This window comes from Macaca mulatta, chromosome 10 (assembly GCF_049350105.2).
Source record: "Macaca mulatta isolate MMU2019108-1 chromosome 10, T2T-MMU8v2.0, whole genome shotgun sequence".
Taxonomy (NCBI): Eukaryota; Metazoa; Chordata; class Mammalia; order Primates; family Cercopithecidae; genus Macaca; species Macaca mulatta.
Window position 1 is genome coordinate 65,390,041 of NC_133415.1, and position 24,329 is coordinate 65,414,369.

At 41.1% G+C, this 24,329-nt stretch overlaps 1 protein-coding gene and 1 non-coding gene across 2 annotated transcripts in view; one reads left to right on the forward strand and one right to left on the reverse strand.

The window, feature by feature from the left end:
* DTD1 (D-aminoacyl-tRNA deacylase 1) overlaps positions 1-24,329 on the reverse strand; it is a 173,409-nt gene that overhangs the window by 143,868 nt on the left and 5,212 nt on the right. Inside the window, exons 2-3 of the mRNA NM_001266658.2 lie at positions 23,325-23,415; positions 20,912-21,147 (exon numbers count right to left, since the gene is read on the reverse strand). Coding sequence (NP_001253587.1) covers positions 20,912-21,147; positions 23,325-23,415 — 327 coding nt within the window. The remainder of the gene's footprint in view (positions 1-20,911; positions 21,148-23,324; positions 23,416-24,329) is intronic.
* Positions 11,112-11,232, forward strand: LOC114670694 (U6atac minor spliceosomal RNA). The gene has a single exon (XR_003720390.1). It is a non-coding gene; the product is annotated as a U6atac minor spliceosomal RNA (small nuclear RNA).

Consider the following 24,329-nt stretch of genomic DNA (forward strand, 5'->3'; position numbering starts at 1 on the left):
TTGTATTTTTAGTAGAGACAGGGTTTCACCGTGTTAGCCAGGATGGTCTCGATCTCTTGACCTTGTGATCTGCCTGCCTCAGCCTCCCAAATGCTGGGATTACAGGCATGAGCCACTGCGCCTTGCCCAAAAAGTTTCTTTTAAAAAGTAAATATATTAGCCAAGATGTCCTGGAGCTAGTAATTGAAGGCTAACCAAGATAATGAGATTCACCCAGCCATTTTAGCATACACAGATCATTTAAGAGTATAACCATTATTAAAAATACAAAAGATGTTTTTAAAGTCCTAATTTATTTTTACATTTCTAATGCAAAATATATATGGAATAAGCTTATTTCAAACAAAAAAGATGGATTAAGCAAGTACTTCAGTAATAAGTGTTATAGGCAAAGACCATGAATGGAGGCTAAAATTAGTGAGTGGGAGCAGGTTGAGTACCAGAATATTTGCATAGTCTCAAATTATCTCCACAAGAAACACTGACCAATTACAAAGTGGAAAACAGTAACTTGACAGAGAAAAATCTGGCAAATAATGAGACACGTCAACACCATGTGCCCCAACACGACACACTGAGAAGGGTACAAGATCACTTTCGTAGTATTCCTGCCACAAAATGCCTAACTTTAATCATGAGAAGACATCAGGCAGACACATAATGAAGGACATTCTACAAACTGACAAAATAAGTGACTCTTCAAAAGTGGCAACGCCATGAAAAACAAGGAAAGACAAGGCAATCGCCACATTTTGGGAGAGACTAAGAAGCTGCAACAACTAAACGCAGTTTGGAATTCTGGATTGAATCCTGGACCAGAAAAAAGGACATCAGTGGGACAACTGGCAAAATTCAAATAAGGTCTGTAGTTTAGCCAATAGTATGTTACCAGTGTTAATTTCCTCATTTTGATAACTGTACTATGTAAGATGTTATCAATAGAAGTTGGGTGAAGCTTATTATTTGTCGAACTTTTCTGTAAGCCTAAATTATTTCAAAATAAAAAGTTAACAGCCAGGCGTGGTGGCATGCACCTATAGTTCCAGGTATTTGGGAGGCTGAGAGGCAGGAGGATCACTTGAACCAGGAGTTAAAGACCAGCCTGGGCAACATGGCAATACTCTACCTCTTAAAAATTTTTTTCTTTAAATTGAGTATGGTGGCACATGCCCATAGTCCCAAGTACTTTGAGGCTAAGGCAGGAGGATTGCTTGAGCCCAGGAGCTCAAGGCTGCAGTGAGCTATGATCATAACACTGTACTCTAGCCTGGGTGACAGAATGAGACCCTATCTCAAAAAAAAAAAAAAAAAAAAAAAAAAAAAGAGCCTATGAAAGCTGTAGGAAAGTTTTTAAAAATAAAAATGAATAAAATGAAATACAAAAGAATTAAAGAAATATATTCCATCCAGCATTTTAGTTGGTTCAGTTGTTTGCCCAAGCCACTAGAAGGCTGGCGTTGCCACCAACTGAGATAGGTAAGCTGACAGTGTCATGGTTTGGGGTTAGGAAGTGAAATTAAGAGGTCAGGGTTAGACACATTGAGTTTGGGGGTCTCTTAGACACCCAAGTAGGGATATGTAAACAGGCAGTCAACCTTAATGTGTCTAATGCAGGGACCCAGAGAATTCATAAATTTAACACACTCCAGGTAAAAATAATATGATTACTTTCTGGAAGTGTATAAGCTGATTTAAAAATTCATATGAAAAAATAAACATTTAAGAAGAGCTAGGAAAAACTCTAAAGAACAATGTGGGAGAAATTAACCTTACCTGATAGGAAAGCATAGTAAAAATCCTCAATAACTAAAAGAGTGTGTTCAGCATATAAACAGATAAGACAGATGGACAAAAAGGATAGAAAGCAAATTTTTTCAGTGAATGGAAGTTTTTTTAAATTAAAATTATAAACTAAAAATAATAAAGTTTAAAAGTTCAAAAATACATACAAGAATTTACTGGAAGATCGTAGGCCGGGCGCGGTGGCTCAAGCCTGTAATCCCAGCACTTTGGGAGGCCGAGGCGGGTGGATCACGAGGTCAGGAGATCGAGACTATCCTGGCTAACATGGTGAAACCCCGTCTCTACTAAAAATACAAAAAAAAAACTAGCCGGGCGTGGTGGCGGGCGCCTGTAGTCTCAGCTACTTGGGAGGCTGAGGCGGGAGAATGGCGTGAACCCGGGAGGCGGAGCTTGCAGTGAGCCGAGATCACGCCACTGCACTCCAGCCTGGGAGACACAGCGAGACTCCGTCTCAAAAAAAAAAAAAAAAAAAAAGAATTTACTGGAAGATAAAGCCAGAAACTCAAATTAGTAAAGCTAAAGGCGGCTTTTTAAATAAATAGTTTTGGGAAGCCATTTAGTAAATACCTGAAGAAAAAGATAAGTGTTCAATCCATGCTTTACATTTATATGGGATAAACTACAAACAGATAAAATATTTCAAGGTAAAAAATGAAAGCAAAAAAGCAGAAGAGGAGGCCGAGTGTGGTGGCTCACGCCTGTAATCCCAGCACTTTGGGAGGCTGAGGCAGGCAGATAGCCTGAGCTCAGGAGTTCGAGACCAGCCTGGGCAACACGGTGAAATCCTGTCTTTACTAAAATATAAAGAATTAGCCGGGCGTGGCGGTGTGTGCCTGTAGTCCCAGCTACTCAGGAGGCTGAAGCAGGAGAATCGCTTGAACCCAGGAGGCAGAGGTTACAGTGAGCCAAGATCGCACCACTGCACTCCAGTCTGGGTGACAGAGTAAGACTCATCTCCAAAAAAAAAAAAAAAAAAAAAAAAGCAGGAGAGGGAAAAATGCCAAATTTCTTTGTAATTTTGGAGTAGAAAATATCATATGAATCATAGGAAACTTGATTCAAAAGCCAGCAGCCATTTCAAAAAATTGACAATCTACTGCTTAAGGATCGAAATTGTCTATCCAGCAGTCCCTTAAGCAAGGTCAAAGAGTAAATGACAAAATAGAGAAAGATATTCGCAACTCATAGCATGTATAAAGCACTCAAAGAAATAAAGAACCTGACAAATAACTTCACAGAAAAAATGAACAGGCCAGGGGAGGTAGCTCATGCCTGTAATCCCAGCACTTCGGAGGCTAAGGTGGGAAGATAGCTTGAGCCTAGGAACTTGAGACCAGCCTGGGTAACATAGTGAGACCCTGTCTCTACAAAGTATAAAAATAGCCAGGCATGGTGACTCACGCCTGTGATCCCAGCACTTTGGAAGGCCGAAGCAGGTGGAATACCTGAGATCAGGAGTTCGAGACAAGCCTGACCAACATGGTAAAACCCCATCTCTACTAAAAATACAAAAATTAGTTGGGCGTGGTGGTGGATGCCTGTAATCCCAGCTACTCAGGAGGCTGAGGCAGGAGTATCGCTTGAACCAGGGAAGTAGAGGTTGTAGTGAGCCAAGATGATGCCATTACACTCCAGCCTGGGCAAGAAGAACAAAATTCCATCTCAAAAAAAAAAATTTTTATATATATATGTGTGTGTATGTGTGTATATAATTATATATGTCTCTATATGTATACATATATATGTAAACATATATACACATATATGTATGTATATACAATTTTTGTATTATATGCGTAATATGTATTAATATTACATATGTATTTATATAAATAATTTTTATATATATTAGCTGGGCATGGTTGTACATGCCTGTGGTCCCAGCTACTCAGGAGGCTGAGGTGGGAGGATTGCTTTAGCCTGGGAGGTCAAGGCTGCAGTGACCCATGATCATGCTGCCACTACACTCCAGCCTGGATGACAAAGAGCCAGATCCTGTCTCAAAAAAACAACAAAAAAAGGACAAAGCACGTAAACAGCTAAGAGAAAAGGAAATACAAGTCAGTCAAACATCTGAAAAAATGTCCAACCACACACTGTACATTAAAACTACAATGGGATATCTATTAGATGGGTGAAATTCTAGAAGTTCAAAATACACTCTGCCAACAGAGCTAAGAGAAATATGGTAGTCTTACACTGCAGAAAGGTGCGGTGCCTACAAACAGCTATCTGGCACCATCTATCCCATTTCTGAGAATTTCTCCAACAGGTATCTCCCGACTGCATATGAAGTGGCACACGTACAAATGTATTCATCATGTCACTGTTTTTAAGAGACAAAAATGAGAAATAACCCAGGAGTCCAACAATACAAGATCTATTAAATAAGCCAGGCTATAGTCCTGCCATAGAACAGTACACAGCAGTTTAAAAAGAGAGATTTAATTTGTTCAGAATAGAAAAGAAAAAAAAAGAAGTCTCTATGAACTGGTATGAAAATAATCTCGGGCCGGGCGCAGTGGCTCAAGCCTGTAATCCCAGCACTTTGGGAGGCCGAGACAGGCAGATCACAAGGTCAGGAGATCGAGACCAGCCTGGCTAACATGGTGAAACCCCGTTCTACTAAAAAAATACAAAAAACTAGCTGGGCGTGGTGGCGGACGCCTGTAGTCCCAGCTACTCGGGAAGCTGAGGCAGGAGAATGGCTTGAACCCGGGAGGCGGAGCTTGCAGTGAGCTGAGATCTGGCCACTGCACTCCAGCCTGGGCGACAGAGCGAGACTCCATTTCAAAAAAAAAAAAAAAAAAAAAGAAAATAATCTCTAGGACACACTGTGAAAAATTTTTTAAAGCCAAGATATAAAACAGTACCTCACATCATACCTTTTGTATAGAAAGGGAAATATTTTTTAAAAATTCATATTTGCTCACATTTGCAAATGGATAGATGGATAGAAAAAATTAATAAAAGTGATTATCTCTAGAGAGCAAGCAAAACAGGCTGGACAGAGACACGAATGAGAGCAAACCTTTCCAATTTAGACCTTTTCATATCATTTTGATATTTGAACTACCTCATCATACTACCTATTCAAGCATTAATTACAAGAATAAAGTTAGAGGACTCACACCTCCCAATTTCAAAACTTACTACAAAGTTACAGTAATCAAAACAGTATGGTACTGTGTAAGGACAGAAACATAGAACAATGAAATAGAACTGAGAGTCTAGAAGTAAACCCTCATATATATGGTCACAAATATACATGTGTATATGTATATACATTATATTATATATATACATTACAAAAAATTATATATATAGAATATAATATATTCTATATATTATTTTTTTCCTGAATTCATAGTCCCTGAATCAATAAGGTTTTGAACTCTTCCCATTCCTCCTGTTGAATGATTCAGACTTTTCCTTGCATCCCAAGTCACCTTACTTACTTGGATTGTAACAACAGTGAACAGAAGTTTCTTTCTACCTATGCCTGTATCTTCTTTTAAAATTTGTCTTTATTTCTTCCAATTGAATTGCCATAATAGACTCTTGGGCAAGGAGAAAGAACTGATCCTGCAATTCATGGTCAGAAGTGTGGAGGATATTCAGGAAATGAGATAAAAGAGAGGAAGGAGAATAAGGACAGGAGGGGGAAAGAGCCCAGAGAGAATGGAAAGAATAGAAAGGATGGCAAGGTCACCAAAATGGGCCAGTCCTCATCTCCTGAGACCCAGAGGCATTCATTGCACAAAATAACAAAGCACCTGCTGTGCATAAGGCATGCTGCCATTATTGCAGGAGTGCAAAACTCCACCATACCACTGACACTGCTTTTTAAAAAAAAAATTTTTTAGAGACAGGGTCTTACTCCATCACCCAGGCTAGAGTGCAGCAGCGTGACCATAGCTTGCTGCGGCCTTGAACTCCTGGGCTCAAGCAATCTCCTGACTCAGCCTCTCAAGTAGCTGGGACTACAGGCGTGCACCACCACACTCAGCTAATTTTTTCTTTTCTTTTCTTTTCTTTTCTTTTTTTTTTTTTTTTGTAGAGATGGGGTCTTGCTATGTTGCCCAGGCTGGTCTAGAACTCCTGGGCTGAAGTGATTCTCCTGCTTCGACCTCCCAAAGTGCTGGGATTACAGGCGTGAGCCACTGTGGTGGCTGACATTGCTTTTAGGGTGACCATGGTTATTTTAGGTAGGGGAAGGGAGAACTGGCAAGATCAGGTTGCTGTTCACAATAGATAATCAACTAAGCACATCAAGGAAATCATGAAAAGATAGAGTTTAATAATGAAAGTGGATACATTTGGGAAAAGGGATGCTAAATTGTAGCTATGGAGATGATGTACGTGTAAGACCAAAAAAGTGACATGCAGGAATAAATACGGAAGTCAGTAAGCAAATTAGTGAATAGAATGAAAGAAAAGAATGAGAGAAAATATAAACCTATTTGGCCAAAATCAGTTGGACATCTGTGTCAAACTTTTACACAAGAGCATCAGCCTGGACCAGTCATTAACCAGGTTGGTAATGAACCAACCCTACCATTCATTAACAATGAAGACACGATCCCACGTTGTAATTTCCTAAATTTACAAGAAAAATAATGCCTTTGGCATCATAGTCTTTGCCAAAGTATATAAAACAGGCTTCCACTGAAAGTTCACTCATGCTGTTAAAATGCTTTAAATAGTAAACATTAGAAAATTAAACAAATCCACAGAAATCAAGTACCAAGCACAAAACAAAAACTAGACGTGGTCTTCCAGCTCCTGGCACCTTTTTGCATTATGAAGTGGGAGAGGCACGGGCATCATGGACACATGATGCACACGGAGCACACAGAGCAGAAGCGGTCATAAACTGCTGCTCTCCTAACATGTCTGTCCACATTTCTCTAGCTCTTAGACGCCCACAACAAATCAGGCCCAGCAGAGAATATACAGGTAATCCTTTTGAATACTGCAGCTGCTTCTGATTTGCTGAACAAAGCTGACCGGTGAATGTTTTCCTGAGCCCATTACAAACGCCTCAGAGCTGGAACTAGAAGCTTGAGCGGAGGTTGCTCTTCTCCACTATTCCATTTTGGTTTAACTTTTTTTTTTCCTAACTATAAAAGCAATGCATGTTTAACACTCAACTTGGAGAGTGTTCAATGCCTCCTGTCAAATGAGGCCTTCAGCATTCATGTGAAGGCTGGAGATCCCTGAGGGGCTGCAGAGGACACAAGTGACCCAGTTTCCTGTGCCTATTCAGTCAGTCTGGGGACCCAATAATGCACCCTCAACCTTTAGCTCATTCTCAGTAGAATGGAAAATATGATAGGACTATGCACTAGAGTTTTTCCCCTAAAGCAATGATTCGAGAAACAGCCATGAAATGAGGAAAGTTCCACCCTTCGAGAGCAGCAGGGTTACGAGCTGTGGAAGACTAGAGATGGCTACAAACTCTTTGACACTCCTGCCATTGCAGGGTGGGACTGTATCCCCTTCCCTTGAATCTGGGTAGGCTGTGAGACTGCTTTGACCAACACTGTATGACAGAAGTGAGGCTGTGCCACTTCCCAGGCCTGGTCTGAAGGGATCAGCACATCTGTTACCATCTTGGGACACCTGCTCTTGCAATGCTCACTGTGAAGGAAGCCAGCACCATGTTATGAAGCCAACTGCCCTGAGACCACCAGGTTGGGAGGAGCCCAGTAACATGGTGAGGCTGAGGATGAGAAGTGGGGAGGAGTGGGGGCAGGAGAGTAGAAAGGGGAAGAGGGTACAGTGCGGCCATTTTAGACGGAAGAAAGGAAGGAAGGGATTGAAGGAGAGTGGAAGAAAGAGTGAGCAGGGGGAAGGAAGGCAGGAAGGGAAGGAGGGAGGGAGAGAGGGAGGGAGAAGGGAAAATGTGTGCAAGCCTAGGGAGCTTGCTGGGACACAGGAAAAGCCTCTAAATGGGCCCACACAAAAACACTTCCTGATACTACAGCCTGCAGCTTCTCTCATCCTTCTCATCTCAGCTTAAATATCTCTCCCGGCTGTCTTTGCCGCTAACAAACATAGAAGTCAGCCAGTGCACCAGATGACCAAGTTGCCAGATTGCCAACAGTGTTTTTCAGCAATGTGGTCTCTCTTCCACTCCTCCATCCAAGTCTGTCCCTGAACTTCTTGAATCTGCTCAGGCCAGTCACGCACCTACCTAGAGCTGGATACTCTAGCGGCTTTACTGCGGACCTGGCCATGAACTCTGTCATTTCTCTAGCCGAAGCAGACAGCTAATCCTCCTGCCCTGATGTTCATCCTATCCCTACCTTGTCTCCTATGCAAAGAGGAGTGCATTTTTACACAATGCATTCAGGATATCACCTGGCCCAGGTTTTCCTGAGAACTGCACTGCCACAGGGCTGCTTCTTTGGGTGTCCAGTCATCCTAGTTTGCCCAGGACTTAAGGGTTTCTAGGGATGTGGGATGCTCAGTGCTTGAGCAGGAGCATGCTGGGAAAACCTGATCTCTCCTCTGAGGCTGGTCTGTCCAGTGCCCCAGGTCATTACAATAGAAGAAGAGGCTCAGAGAGTTTTTAAAAGAAAAATAGGCCGGATGCAGTGGCTCACACCTGTAATCCCAGGACTTTGGGAGGCCAAGGCGGGCAGATCACTTAAGCCCAGGAGTTTGAGACCAGCCTGCGCAACATGGCGAAATTGTCTCCAATCTTTTACACTTTATGTAAAATATAAAAGAAAAACAGTGGGGGTGTTTCCAATTTAAACAGCACACCAGTCAATATTTAACGAGGGGCAACAGCACATACCCACATACAGGCACAAAGATCAACAACATTCTGCATGGGGATTGGTTTGATGAGTCAGGAAGATTCAACAAATGACCTACACACAGCTCTGGCAATATCATGCCCAAGCACATGTGCAGCCACCACCTTAGCACCTAACCCTGTTATTCATCCCTAACACTCCCTCAAAGCATGCACCACACCAGTCACCTCAGAAGGTTCTGCGGACACTTGTTTCTGAAAGGAGAATCGCTCATATACAACTGGTAAATGAAAGTGCATATACCACAGAGGCTGTATCTGGGCAGAGGTGGGTTTTCTCAGACAAGGAGAGCCAGAATAGTGGGAATAAAATGACGGCCTTCAGCAAAAAAGCCCTAAGCACTGGCAGCAGAAGCCCCTAAAAATATCTTATTAAAATAAAAAACAAGTGCCTACTGCTTTCCAACCCAGCCACAGGACTTCGGCGTTCTGCTATTAACTCCATTTTTCCCATAAGCCCTGAGAGTTTTAACAGCGGTTTTACAGAGCAGGAGGTTTCTTAGGAACGTTTACCATGCTGCAGCAGAAACAGCCACACTGGTTTAGTATCTCTCTTCTCTAGATCATGAGCTCCTTCAGGACAGGAACTGCATCACTCTTACTTGGCACTATATACCCAGAGCCTAGCACAAGGGCTGACAGATAAAGTGTCTTGTTGACGGATAAGTCACAAAACTGACTTGAATGGAACCAATAACATCTTCTGCAGCAGAAACAGGACTAAAACCCTGGATGAATATCACTGCTCAGAGAGGAAGGACACTCTGGCCTCAGGGCACACTGCTCCCCTTCCTAGGCCCAAATGAGGCCCAAAAACCCCTCCGCTGATTTCCTTGATCATGACGGAGAAGGCAGGAAAGTCCCAGTAGACTCAATAAATACAAAAAGATAATAGAAAAGGGCCAGGCGCAGTGGCTCATGCCTGTAATCCCGGCACTTTGGGAGGCGGAGGTGGGCAGATCACTTGAGGTCAGGAGTTCCAGGCCAATCTGGCCAACATGGTGAAACCCTGTCTCTACTCAAAATACAAAAATTAGCCCGGTGTGGTGGCAGGCACCTGTAGTCCCAGCTACTCAGGAGGCTGAGGCAGGAGAATCGCTTGAACCTGGGAGGAGGAGGTTGCAGTGAGCCCAGAGTGCACCAGTGCACTCCAGCCTGGGCGACAAAGTGAGACTGTCTCAAAATAAAAGAAAAGAAAGACAACAGAAAAGGCCAATAAGCCAAGAAGATGTGAATTTTACAGTGAAGCAAAGATATAAGTGAAGCTCAGGTTCTAGAGACAGCTGCTGGTTCAAATCCAGGCTCTGCCATTTATGTGCTGAGTGACCTTCCATAGGTTACCCTGCTGCACTTCACCTACAGAATGGCAGTAATCCTCATATTCACCTCTTAGGATTGTTGTGAGGATTCAACGAGATAAAGAATGAAAGAGTGTTTGCTTTGCACAGGGCCTGTATAACAAGCCCTCAACAGAGGTATTTTGGCATGTTATTAACTAACAATAATAATAAACATGTATGGGCCAGGCACGGTGGCTCACCCCTGTAATCCCAGCACTTAAGGCAGGTGGATCACAAGGTCAGAAAGTCGAGATCAGCCTGGCCAAGATGGTGAAACCCCGTTTCTACTAAAAACACAAAAATTAATTAGCCAGGCACGGTGGTGGGCGCCTGCAATCCCAGCTACTCAGGAGGCTGAGGCAGGAGAATCGCTCGAACCCGGGAGGCGGAGGTTGGAGTGAGCTGACATCGCGCCACTGCACTCTAGCCTGGGTGACAGTGCAAGACTCTATCTTAATAGTAATAATAATAATAAACATGTGTGAGGACCAAACCGTAACTAGCTTCCCCTCCAGGGTTCCACTGTATACAGAACAAGTGAAAGAGCTTGGGGTTATATTACCAAGCAGGCCATAAAACTACAGGAGCCAAAAGAGCTGGCCTGCTGTCCGCACATGCACCACAGCAGGGACCATGTGGGAAGAGCTGTGGCAGATGAGAAAATGTCCCTAATCCCCTCCTCTGGCAGGGATGTGAGGAACACAGATAAGGAACAAAGGGGACAACGATCTTCTCTCTGTCACTAACAACAAGTAAGAGAAACAAATCGAATATAAATGTAAAATAAAATTTCACTTAGAAAAGGAGAAGGGAGTAAAAAAATGTTAAATCTAATTAAACTTTACGTTTTAAAGTGGCTGAAGTGGTCTTAAAAATCCAAAAATAAAGAAAATGTATTTAGCATTTCATCTGCATTCCAACATCCCTTGGGCTCACAGTCTTTTCATACTGGAGCTAGAAGCCAAATTCTCAAAATTAATCAAAAGACAGCAAATGTGTAACGCATGCTCTATGCATTTTGTTTCATTGGAGGCTGTAAAAGAGATAAGGCCAAAAGAAAACGTGACACACTGTTGATATAATTGTAGGACTTCTGGAAGTTCAAAACATTTGGAAATAAATTTTGATTAAAACTGTATACGCTGTATGAAAGGACAGAAGGTTAGCCCTTGACAAGGATGGAAGGGGCCCTCGGGCCTGACAACATGCATCAGGTTAAGGCATTGCCACCTACTTCGTAGCATCTAACCATGATTTTTGACTCTTATTAGGGGAATAAGAAAGTAAATATATAACCAACATTAAAATTACTTTGCACTTGTAATCAAAACAGTTCTATGATTTGTCTTTGACTAGTCACAGAATTGTACATTCTGGTGTTTTCTGTTTTGTTTTGAGACAGGGTCTCGCTCTGTCACCCAGGCTGGAGTGCAGCAGGACCATCTCAGCTCACTGCAGCCTCAATCTCCTGTGCTCAAGTGATCCTCCCACCTCAGCCTCCTGAATAGCTGGGACTAGAGGCATGCAACTCCCATGTGTGGCTAATTTTTTTGCATTTTTTGTACAGACGAGGTTTTGTCATATTGCCCAGGCTGGTCTTGAATTCCTGGGCTCAAGCAATCCACCCATCTTGGCCTCCCAAAGTGCTGGGATTACAGGCATGAGCCACCATACCCAGCCATAAATTCTGGTTTTATAAGCCCAAGTCATTCTACATTTGCTTTTCCAAAATGCATTAAATTGTAATTTTAAAATCCTTTAAAAAAAACTGTTTATAATTTATGTCAATTTTTCATCAAAATGACCAGATGTATTATATACCATAAGCTTAAATTCTGATCCATTATGAAATTATTTATGATTGCCCCAGGCACTTCATATAATTACCTAGATAAAAATATCGATTATTTTAAAAAGTATGCCAGGTGTGGTGGCACATCATCTGTAGTCCCAGCTTGGGAGGCTGAGGAGAAAGGATCACTTGAGTCCAGGACTTCAAGCCCAGCCTAGGTAACATAGCAAGACTCTTTCTCTCAAAAAGAAATAAATAAATAAAAGGTGTTTTTAGGAATACAAACACCCAATAATAATAAACACTCCTCTTTAAAAACGTAGATGAAAGCAGTTTTGCTTTCATTCAAGCATTCCTTAACAACTATAAATGTTCACCCATTTAAAATGCCTTCACTTATGCTTTTCTGATATTCCTTGCTTTCATCTATGTTTCAAGAGACTTTAGAGTATTCTAAAACTCATCTGAGATTACTCAAAAATGGAATGATTCCACAAACACCTGCAAGCAGAGAAGAACAATGCTGGCAGCATCTAATCCTTGTCTCAGAAAAGAAAAATAATTACTCAGAGGACTTGACTTAATAACTCATTCTGTGAAGAAACATGTTTGCAGCAAACCACTTTGAAGGATCCCAGTGGACACGCGGTAGGAAAAACCACTGGAGACCTCCATGACCAGACTTGTAAATGGAGTTCTAAATTTGGATATTTCCAGGAGAGGCACATCTATTTTGCTCTATCAGAATCCAAGTAAGTGTGGGATTTGAATTAAGGTGGGAATGTTCTGTTCATCTAGAATCCATGTATTCTTATAGCAACTGGACATCTTTTACAAGTAGGAAGAGAATTAAAAGGAAATGCCAAGGAGGAGTAGGAATATCACCCATCTAAACATGAGCACATTGAATGAGCTGACAATCCTCAATGTGGGCTCTGCTACAGAGCTTCAAAAAATTTTTCATAAATGTCATTAATTAAGGTTGAAGATAGGCCTAATAAAAAAAATCTGGGTTTGTTTAATCCAGAGAGAGAAAGTGAAAGCACAGGAAACACTAAAGAGTTAACAAGTAGGATGGGCTTGGGGGCTCACGCCTGTAATCCCTGCACTTTGGGTGGCCATGTCAGGTAGATTGCTTGAGCCCAGGAGTTCAAGACCAGACTTGGCAACATAGTGAAACACCATTTCTACTAAAAAAAAAAAAAAATACAAAAAAAATTAGCCAAGTGTGGTGGCACGTGCCTGTGGTCCCAGCAACTTGAGAGGCTGAGATAGGAGGATCACCTGAGCCCAGAAGGTGGAGGTTGTAGTGAGCAGAGATCTAGTACCACTGCATTCCAGCCTGGGTGACAGAGTGAGACCCTGTCTAAAAACATAATAATAATAATAATAATAATAACTGTTTACAAAAGGGTGTAACTAGAGCAACAGATACTGCAGTTCAACACTGAAAGAGACATTCTACTTAGGAAGGGCTCAAAATGAACTGCATTACCAAAGTAGGCTACGTTTTCTAATTTAAAAAAATTTTTTTTCTTATGTATTTCTCCATGAAGACCTATGAGTATGTTTTCTAGTAACCTTGAAGAAAAAGGTAAAATATTATAATATTTAGTGCAATTTATCCTCAGACACATGGAAAGAAACTAGAAATGAATGACTCCTTTAAAAAGTCTTTACAGAATCATAGCTCTCCTGAAAACCAGGACCATTATTCTGAGACATTTTCTAGCTAAGTCTTGATTAGTCGAACTAGGTTGGCACACCCAAAAAGAAACAGATAAGCAGAGACCTAAATCTACATTATCCAATATGACAGCCATGACCTATACATGTCTTTTGGGCGCTTGAAATGTGGCTGGTCTGAATTGTTAAGTATAAACTACACACGAGGTTTTGAAGACTTATTACAAAATTCTTAGCACAAAAGTGGGGAAAAGAGAAACTTATAGCACTAAATGTGTATATTAGAAAAGAAGAAAGAACTAAAATCAATAATCTAGGTTTCCTCCTTAGGAAACTAGAAAAACAAGAGCAATTAAATGCAAAGTAAGCAGAAGAAAATCAATAATAAAAATTAGAGCAGAGTGCTTGCTTCAGTAGCACATATACAAAAATTGGAACAATACAAAGATTATTAGCATATAAAATTTTTTTTAAAAATAGAGCACAAATCAATTATATTGACAATAGGAAATCAGTAGAGAAAATCAAACCAAAAGCTGGCTCTTTGAAAAAATGAAGTCAATAAGCTTCTAGAAAGGATAGTTAAGAAAAAAAAGAGAACACAAATCACCAATATCAAAAATGAAATAGAGGACATCACTATAGAGCCCATGGACATTAAAAAGAGGGTAAGGGGATACCACGAACAACTCTATATCCACAAATTTGATAACTTAGACAAAAAGACCAATTCCCTTAGTTTCTCAGGGTTCTCAAAGAAAAAAAATAAATTAATTAAGAAAAGACCAATTTCTTGAAAGGTACAATCTGCCAAAACTCTCACAAGAAGAAATAGACAGGTTGGGTGCAGTGGCTCATGCCTGTAATCCCAGCACTTTGGGAGGCCGAGGTAGGTGCATTACCTGAGGTCAGGAGTTTGAGACCAGCTCAGCCAACATGGTGAAATCCCTTCTCTACTAAAAATACAAAAATTAGCTGGGCATGGTAGCACGTACCTGTAATCCCAGCTACTCAAAAGGCTGAGGCAGGAGAATCGCTTGAACCTGGGAGGCGGAGGGTGCAGTGAGCTAAGATCACTCCACTGCACTCCAGCCTGAGTGACCAAGCTAGACTCCATCTCAAAAAAAAAAAAAGAAAGAAGAAGAAATAGACAATTTGGATAGACCTATGTCCATTGAGGAAATTGAATATTTAATAACCTTTCAAAAAGAAAGCACCAGGCCCAGATGGGTTCATTGGTGAATTCTATCAAACATTTAAGGAATAAATTATACCAATTCTCTACAATCTATCTCTTTCAGAAGATAGAAGCAGTAGGGATACTTCCTAACTCATTCTATGGAGCCAGAATCTACCCTAATACAGAAACCAGATAAAGAAATTACAAGAGCCAGGCGCAGTGGCTCATGCATGTAATCCCAGCACTTTGGGGCCTAGGCGTGTAGATCACTTGAAGTCAGGAATTCGAAACCAGCCTGGCCAACATGGTGAAACCCCATCTCTACTAAAAATACAAAAATTAGCCATGTGTGGTGGCACATACCTGGATCCCAGCTACTCAGGAGGCTAAGGCATGAGAATCGTTTGAACCCAGAAGGCAGAGGTTGCAGAGCCAAGATTGCACCACTGCACTCCAGCCTGGACAACAGTCCAATAGCTCTCATTAATACAGACACAAAAATCCTCAACAAAAAGCAAATAGAATCCAACAATGTATAAAAAGAATTATATACCATGATCAAGTGGAATTTATCCCAGGTATGCAAAGCTGGTTCAATTCAAAAATAAATCAATCAAGCTAAAGAAGAAAAATCACATCATCACATCCATAAACACAGAAAAAGCATGTGATGAAATTTAATATCCAGTCATGATAGAAACTCTCAGTAAACTAGGAATGGTTTTTTGTTTTTTTTTTTTTTTGGAGACAGAGTCTCACTCTGTCATCCAGGCTGGAGTACAGTGGTGTAATCTCGGCTCACTGCAACCTCCGCCTCCCAGGTTCAAGGGATTCTCTTGCCTCAGCCTCCCAAGTAACTGGGATTACAGGTGCATGCTACCATGCCTGGTTAATTTTTGTATTTTTAGTAGAAATAGGGTTTCCCATGTTGCCCAGACTGGTCCCAAACTCCTGACTTCAGAAGATCTGACCACCTCAGCTTCCCAAAGTGCTAGGATTACAGGCGTGAGCCACCGCACCTGGCTGGGGGGAACTTCTTCAACTTGATAAACAGTATCTTCAAAAAACCGACAGCTAACATCATACTTAACAGTGGGAAACTAGAAGCTTTCCCACTAAGAGCAGAAAGAAGCCAAGGATACCCCACTCACCACTCTTTCCAGCACTGGACTGGAAGTCCTAGCTAACAAAATAAGGAAAGAAAAGGAATTAAAAAGAAAAATAAAACTGTCTTTGTTTGCAGATGACATGATCATCCAAGAAGAAAATCCTAAACACTAAACAAAAAAAACTGAAGTCAGGCAGCGATTATAGCAAGGCTGAAGGACACAAAAGTCAATCGCTTTCCTATATACCAGCAATGAACAAGTGGAATTTGAAATTAAAAACACAATACCATTTACATTAGCACCCCCCAGAATGAAATACTTAGGTATAAATCTAAAAAAAATGTAGAAGATCTATGTAAGAAAAATTAAAGAAGTGATTAAAGACATCAGAGCACTAAATAAATGGAGAGATATTCCATGTTCATAGAGAGATTCAATACAGTCAAGGTGTCAGTTCTTCCCAACTTGATCTTTAGACTCAATGCAATCCCAATCTAAATCCAGCAAGTTATTTTGCAGATATCAACAAACTGATTCTGAAGTTTATATGGGGAGGCATAAGACCCAGAATGGCCAAAAAAATATTAAAAGAGAAGAACAAAGTTAGAGGGCTGACACTATACGACTTCAATACTTATAATAAAGCTACAATAAATAAGACAGTGTGGTATTGATGAAAGAAGAGAGAAACAGACCAATGGAAAAGAACAGAGAGCCCAGAATTCGACCCTGATAAATACAGTGAATTGATCTTTGACAAAGGAGCAAAGGCAATACAATGGAGCAAGGGGTCTTTTCAACAAATGATGTTGGAATAACTGGATATCCACATACAAAAAAGTGCATCTAGACAAAGACCACAGACCCTTCACAAAAATTATCTGAAATGAATCATAGGCCTAAATGTAAAATGCAAACCTATAAAGCTCCTGGAAGATAACAGGAAAAAAAATCTAGATTTTGTTGGGTAGGATGATGACTTTTCAGATACAACACCAAAGGCACACTCTATGAAAATAAGAATTGAGGCCGGGCGCGGTGGCTCGAGCCTGTAATCCCAGCACTTTGGGAGGCCGAGGCGGGTGGATCACGAGGTCAGGAGATCGAGACTATCCTGGCTAACATGGTGAAACCCCGTCTCTACTAAAAATACAAAAAACTAGCCGGGCGTGGTGGCGGGCGCCTGTAGTCTCAGCTACTTGGGAGGCTGAGGCGGGAGAATGGCGTGAACCCGGGAGGCGGAGCTTGCAGTGAGCCGAGATCACGCCACTGCACTCCAGCCTGGGAGACACAGCGAGACTCCGTCTCAAAAAAAAAAAGAAAAAAAAAAAGAAAATAAGAATTGATAAGCTGAGCATTGTTAAAATTAAAATTTTCCTCTCCATGAAAGGCACTGTCAAGAGAATGAAAAGACAAGCCACAGATTGAAAAAAATATTTACAAAAGACATATCCTATAAAGGATAAATATTTGCAAATTGAATATTCACAGAAGACATATCTGATAAAGGATAAATATTTCCAAGTTGAATATTTGCAAAAGACATATCTGATAAAGGACTAGTATGCAAAATATAAAAAGAACTCTTAAAACACAGAAAACAATCCAATTTTTCAAAATGGGCCAAGGACCTTAACAGATACCTCACCAAAGATGACATATAGATAGTAAATAAGCATATGAAAAAATGTTCCATATCGTATGTCATCAGGGAAATGCAAATTAAAATGAGGTATCACTACATACCTATTAGAATGGCCAAATCCAAAACAATGACAACATCAAATACTAGCAAGAATGGAGAGCAACAGGAACTCTCATTCATTACTGGTGGGAACGCAAAATGATCCAGCCACTTTGCAAGACAGTTTGGCAGCTTCCTGACAAACTAAACATCCTCTTATTAGGTCTAGCAATTGCATTTCTTGGTATTTGCACAAAAGAGCTGAAAACTTATATACATACAAAACCTGCTATAAACACAGATGTTTAGCCAGGCATGGTGGCTCACACCTGTAATCTCAGAACTTTGGGAGGCTGAGGTGGGTGGATTACCTGAGGTCAGGAGTTCGAGACCTACCTGGCCAACATGGCAAAACCCCATCTCTACTACAAATACAAAAATTAGCCAGGTGTGGTGGCAGGCACCTGTAATCCCAGCTACTCGGCAGGCTGAGGCAGGAGAATCACTTGAACCCATGAAGCAGAGGTGGCAGTGAGCCGAGATCACACTACTGCGCTCCAGCCTGGGCAACAGAGCAAAACTCTATCTCAAAAAATAAAATAAATAAAAAATAAGAAAACACATATGTTTATAGCGGCTTTATTCATAACTGCCTAAACTTGGAAACAATCAAAATATCCTTCAGTAAGTGAATAAACTGTGGTATCTCCAGACTACAGAACATCATTCAGTGCCAATACAAAATGAGCTATTAAGCCATGAAAAGAGAAACTTTAAATGCATACTACTAAGTCAAAGAAGCCAATCAGAAAAGGCTACACACTGTATTATTCCAACTATATGACATTCTAAAAACGGCAAAACTATGGAGGCAGTAAAAAGATCAGTGGTTGACAGGAGTTAGGGAAGAGAGAGAGATGAATAGCCAGAGCACAGAGGATTTTTACTAAAAATTACCATTACTGAGTATATACCCAAAGGGCTATAAATCATTCTACTATAAACACACATGCATACGTATGTTTACTGCAGCACTACTTACAATAGCAAAGACTTGGAATCAACCCAAATGTCCATCAGTGATAGACTGGATAAAGAAAATGTGGCACATACACACCATGAAATACTATGCAGCCATAAAAAAGGATGAGTTCATGTCCTTTGCAGGGACACGGATGAAGCTGGAAACCATCATTCTCAGCAAACTATCACAAGAACAGAAAACCAAACACCTCATGTTCTCACTCATAAGTGGGAGTTGAACAAGGAGAATACATAGACGTACCAGGGCCTGTTGAGGGGTGGGGGGCTAGGGGAGGGATAGCATTAGGAGAAATAACTAATGTAGGTGACAGGTGGATGGGTGCAGCAAACCACCATGGCACATGTATACCTATGTGACAAACCTGCACATTCTGCACATGTACCCCAGAATTTAAAGTATAAGAATAATTTTTTTAAAAAAAGACAAAATTTTACCAGAAAAGAAATGTCAGGCTAGGATTCCATGCCCAGCTAAGCAATCATAAAGAATTAAGGCAAAATAAAAACATTTTAAAACCTACAATGGCTATGTTCCACTAACAGACTCTTAGTAAACAACTGATATATCATAGAATGTGCTTCAGAAAGAAGAGCCCAAAGAAGGAAGCAAGACAGGTTGGTGGCCACAGAAATTGATAGAATATATTATCAAATACAGCCAGTTACAGATTATAAATAAATTACGATTAGAAGTGATTATGATTATGATGAAAAGAAAAGTGGCAACATGGATGAACCTTGAAAACATTATGCTAAGTGAAAGAAGCCAGGAAGAAAACCACACATTATATAATTCTATTTACATAAAATGTTCAGAATAGACAAATCTAAAGAGATGGAGAGTAGATTAGTGGCTGCCTAGGACTGGGGCAACAGAGAAGAGAGTGGGGAGTAAGCCAGCACTGTTGATAAGTACAGGATTCCTTTTAAGGAGGATAAAAGTGTCGTAAAATTAGATTGTGGCAATGGTTGCACAACTCTGAAAAAACTAAAAAAATTGACTTGTACACTTTAAATGGGTGAATTGTATAGTATGTGTATTATATCTCAATAAAGCCATTTTAAAAAGTAGAACCAGAAAGGAAAAGGGGGTGTTCAAATATACTAAGATCCTCTTAAATTTTTATAGAAATTTTTGTAACTATTTATGAATGGTAACTTTGAAATAACCACTACAAGAACAAAAAAACCATCTACAGCTCCTCCTGTCTCTACGCACATGCACGCGCGCACACACACACACACACACACACACACACTTTCTCTCATCTACTAAAAGACAGAGTCTATGAGACTAGGTTAAAAAAATCTTATTGAGAAGCCAGAACAGAAAAAGAAAAAAAATCATAAAAATAGCCGGGCGCAGTGGCTCACGCCTGTAATCCCAGCACTTTGGGAGGCCGAGGCCGGCGGATCACAAGGTCAGGAGATCGAGACCATGGTGAAACCCCGTCTCTACTAAAAATACAAAAAATTAGCCTGGCACGGTGGCGGGCGCCTGTAGTCGCAGCTACTCAGGAGGCTGAGGCAGGAGAATGGCGTGAACCCGGGAGGCGGAGCTTGCAGTGAGCCGAGATCGCACCACTACACTCCAGCCTGGGGGACAGAGCAAGACTCCGTCTCAAAAAAAAAAAAAAAAAAAAAAAAAATCATAAAAATAAAAAATACTCTGTATGATACTGTAATGGTGGACACATGTCATTATAAATTTGCCCAAACCCACAGAATATCAGAGTGAACCCTAGTGTAAACAGGAGACTGTGGGTGATAACGATGTGCCATGAACAATTGTTATAATCCAACAAGGAACTTAGGTTCATCAGTTGTAACAAATGCACCACTCTAATGCGAGATGTTGATTATGAATGAGGCTGTGCATGTTGGGGCAAGGACATATGGAATATATCTGTACCTTCCTCTCAATTTTACTGTGAACTTAAAACTGCTCTAATCAAATAAAGTCTTTATTTAGAAAAAAAAAAAAAAAAAGAGAGAGAGAGAATGTAAACTACCTCATCATTGTTTATAACGATTACATAGTAAAATCATATTTTGAACATATTCAGTTAAATAAAATATATTTTTAAAATTAATTTCACCTGTTTCTTTTTACTTTTTTAAATATGGCTACTAGAACTTACAATGACATATTCCAGATAAGCTAAACAATCAAAGAAACACCACTGTATTAGCCCCACCTCTGGGTTCCCAAACATTTTCAAAATGTGAACAGAAGGGAGGAAGGCAAGTGCCAGCAGGAGCATTCTGAGAACACGTGTTACGTGTAACAGCAGCAATAGCAGCAGCCAGTATGTGGTTCTAAGTAAGTAACAAGCATAAACAATGACTTTCCAGGAAAGGTGATGCTGCAATTGCAGCTTCTCTTTTCCCTCTGTCCAGGAGTGTCCCAAAGACCCCTTCCTGGATGTGGCTCTCCTGCTTACCTTTAATAAGCTCCGGCCTGTATGTTTTACGCAGCTGCTCCAGGAAGCTGTTGTAAAAGCCCTCTGCCTGATCCGTGGGCATTGCTAGGTGGAAATCAGGCTTGTTTCCCTTCAGGACACACTGGAGGGTAAACTGGCTGACACACAGAATCTCGTACTGTTTGTCCATCACACTCTTAGACCAGTGCTTCCCGCTCTCATCCTCAAACACACGCAGGTTTAGAATCTTTCGGACCCTAAGGGGAAAAAGAGCAGTGAGAGCTACCTGAGAGATCACAAGCCCCCCGACACACTCCACACCCCAAAAATGTCACCAGCTTCCAGCCAAATAAGGACATAATGACAACTCCAGCCCTGACAGAAAGCATGACCTCAGGCAAGTCACTTATCTACCCTGTGCTTCAGTGGCCTCAGCTGCAATACAGAATAATAACAGTTCTACCTCACAGGGTTGTTTTCAGATTGCCTTCTTTTTTGCCAGTCCCTCCAGTTCACAGCAGCTACTGGTGAGAACTGGGGCTAAGACAACAACCACCTATTCTCTGCTCCTTTAGGTCAGGGATATCTCAAAACATGGATCCAACTGTAATTTTTCATGAACGAATTCATCACATTAGGATAAATGACATCCATTTTTATACCCCTTCTTGGAGCTACTCAAAATGAACAATTTGGCTGAGCGTGGTGGCTCATGCCTGTAATCCCAGCACTTTGGGAGGCCACAGCAGGTGGATCACCTGAGGTCAGGAGTTCAAGACCAGCCTGGCCAATATAGAGAAACCCTATCTCTACTAAAAATACAAAAGTTAGCCAGGCGTGGTGGCAGGCGCCTTTAATCCCAGCTACTCAGGAGGCTTAGGCGCAAAAGTCGCTTGAACCGGGGAGGCAGAGGTTGCAGTAAGCCAAGATCATGCCACTGCACTCTAGCCTGGGCGACAGAGGGAGACTCTGTCTCAAAAAAAAAAAAAAAAATTCAGCAAATACACTGAGAAAAATCATGGTTATTGCAAATATGCAAAAAGATCTGGAGAAAGACACCTTGACAACTGTGTCACAAGCTCCTTAAGCCCCAGAGGGGCTTTCCCTATACATGTGAAGGATAGTCACCATGGCAAGAAAGTTGACCAGGTGACATCTATAGGGTCAGATTTGAGAAGCACAGCAGAGAACCACCAGCATGAAAGCTGAAAACCCACCATTTGAGAGCCACACTTCTGGATGATGTTGAAGTCAACAGCAGTTTCAAAGACTCTATAAATACTAATTCACTGACTCTTAATATGGGCATCCTCAGGGACAGATGCTACTCCTTACCCCCTCTCCACAGCCAAGATTTGTCTTATGCTGAATCACATCTCTTAAGCACAGGCTAAATATTAGCTCTGTAGTATGTCAGAGCCATAAAGACATTCAAACCCACAGCTTCAGTTTTTAGCCATTACACCATTCTACTGCTTCTTTGAGTATCCAGGGGACAGCTACTAAAATACCACCATCACTGAAGTAGTACTGAATGATAGTTATTCATCATCAACACCTTAGCGGGAATTCAGTTTCAAGTCTGATTTTCAATCTAATCTAATACAAAAGAGACAGTTGGGCAGGGATATACCCAAGCTCTGAGCACCAAGGGGCAGAACAAATGGATCCAGCATCCAAAGTAAATGTGCCCCGTGGTGATGGAGGGGAGAGGTACACAGAGGGCGCATTCTGCTTTTATGTCTGGAATGAACAGAAGCTGTAAAGTGAACAATCATGAAGCAGGATTTTAGGGCTATATTTCATCTGTGTTGCCTTGGCTAAGACACCTAAAACTTTCTATAGTAGAGTTTGCCCATCTGTAAACTCAGAAAGCCAGGCAGGCAGAGCAATGGCAACTCCTGCTCCTCAACCCCCACCACCACCTTAGTAAAAAGATCATTGGCTTCAAGGTCAGGGAGCCCAGACTCTAACTGGGGTTCAGGTTTTTTGCTAAGTGTATGTGCATGACCTGGGGCAAGGAATTTAACCTCTCTGAGTTCCAGATACCTATGTGCACAGTGAGCTAGTTGGCACTCTAAAAATACATAGTGCCCAGGTAACATTGCCCAATTTAAAAAAGAGAAACCAAACATAAGAAAAAACGCTTGGTTTTTGCATTAAGAGAACAAGAGGCATGATCTGAGGCCATAGTAGCAAAAAGACGGAGGACAGGCGGTGCTCCTGCTCTGAGGCCGACTTAGTGTCGAGGTCTCCCAGATCATTCTTCCTCAGTCTCCTCCTCTGGAACACGGAAATAACCATACTACATCCAATGGAACAATGGTTAAAAGTGACAAGGGCTCACTTCACAGGCACAAAGTACTATGGAAGTTCCCAGCATAACCACCACCATGTAGCCCATTCAAACAGCGATGACAGAAATGCATCTTACATGTGCTCCAGTTCCTTCTGCGTATCCTCCAGGGAAATACCCAACAACACACATATGCCCCTTCCAATGGCACTAATCTGCTCTCCTCCAACTAGAAAGGAACCAAAAGGGAGAGAAGAACTCAGAACCAAACAAGGGCATGAAGCACATTTAGGTAACCATAGGAGTATTTTAAATATCATACACACTTCTTATAACTTCTTTGGTTAAAGTCAGCACATATTCAAAAATGAAAAGAGTTACATAAATGCAAGGAGACGATAATAATTTCCATCCATTCTGATTTTATCTCTGGAATGAATGGGAGCTGTAAAGTGAACAACCATTCAGCAGGATCTTAGGGCCATATTTCATCTATGTTACCTTGGGTAAGACACCCAAAACTTTCTATGGTCAAGTTTGCCCATCTGTAAAAACAGAACTGTTTTCCTCCCCTAGAGAGGCCAGATCAGCTATATTAATTCTCAGAAAGGATATTCCTGCCTTTTGTGGAAAATCAGCAAATATGGTAATACAGTATACAGGAAGCACAAAGTGGAAAATGTTCACGTCATAAAAACAAATGATTTTCCTACTTACTATGAGGACAAATACATAATACATAAAAATCACAATTTATGTGTTAAGTTTCAACTCATCAAACTGCTATTATTTCCCACTTTAGTTCTGTGGTTACATTCTAAGCCAATGATCTCCAAACCTTTTTCAATCATACATCTTGTCCATTAAAAAAAAAAAAAAAAAAAAGGCTCTAAGCACACACTCCTAACATTTGTATATGTATTTATAACCAAATGTATGCCCTACTACCATTAGACAGTATCTCAAATGGTAGCAAGATGCATCATTATGGGCCGGGCATGGTGGTTTATGCCTGTAATCCCAGCTCTTTGGGAGGCTGAGGCAGGCAGTCACATGAGGTCAGGAGTTCGACAGCTGCTTGGTGAACATGGTGAAATCCCGTCTCTAATAAAAATACATAAATTAGCCAGGCATGGTGGTGGA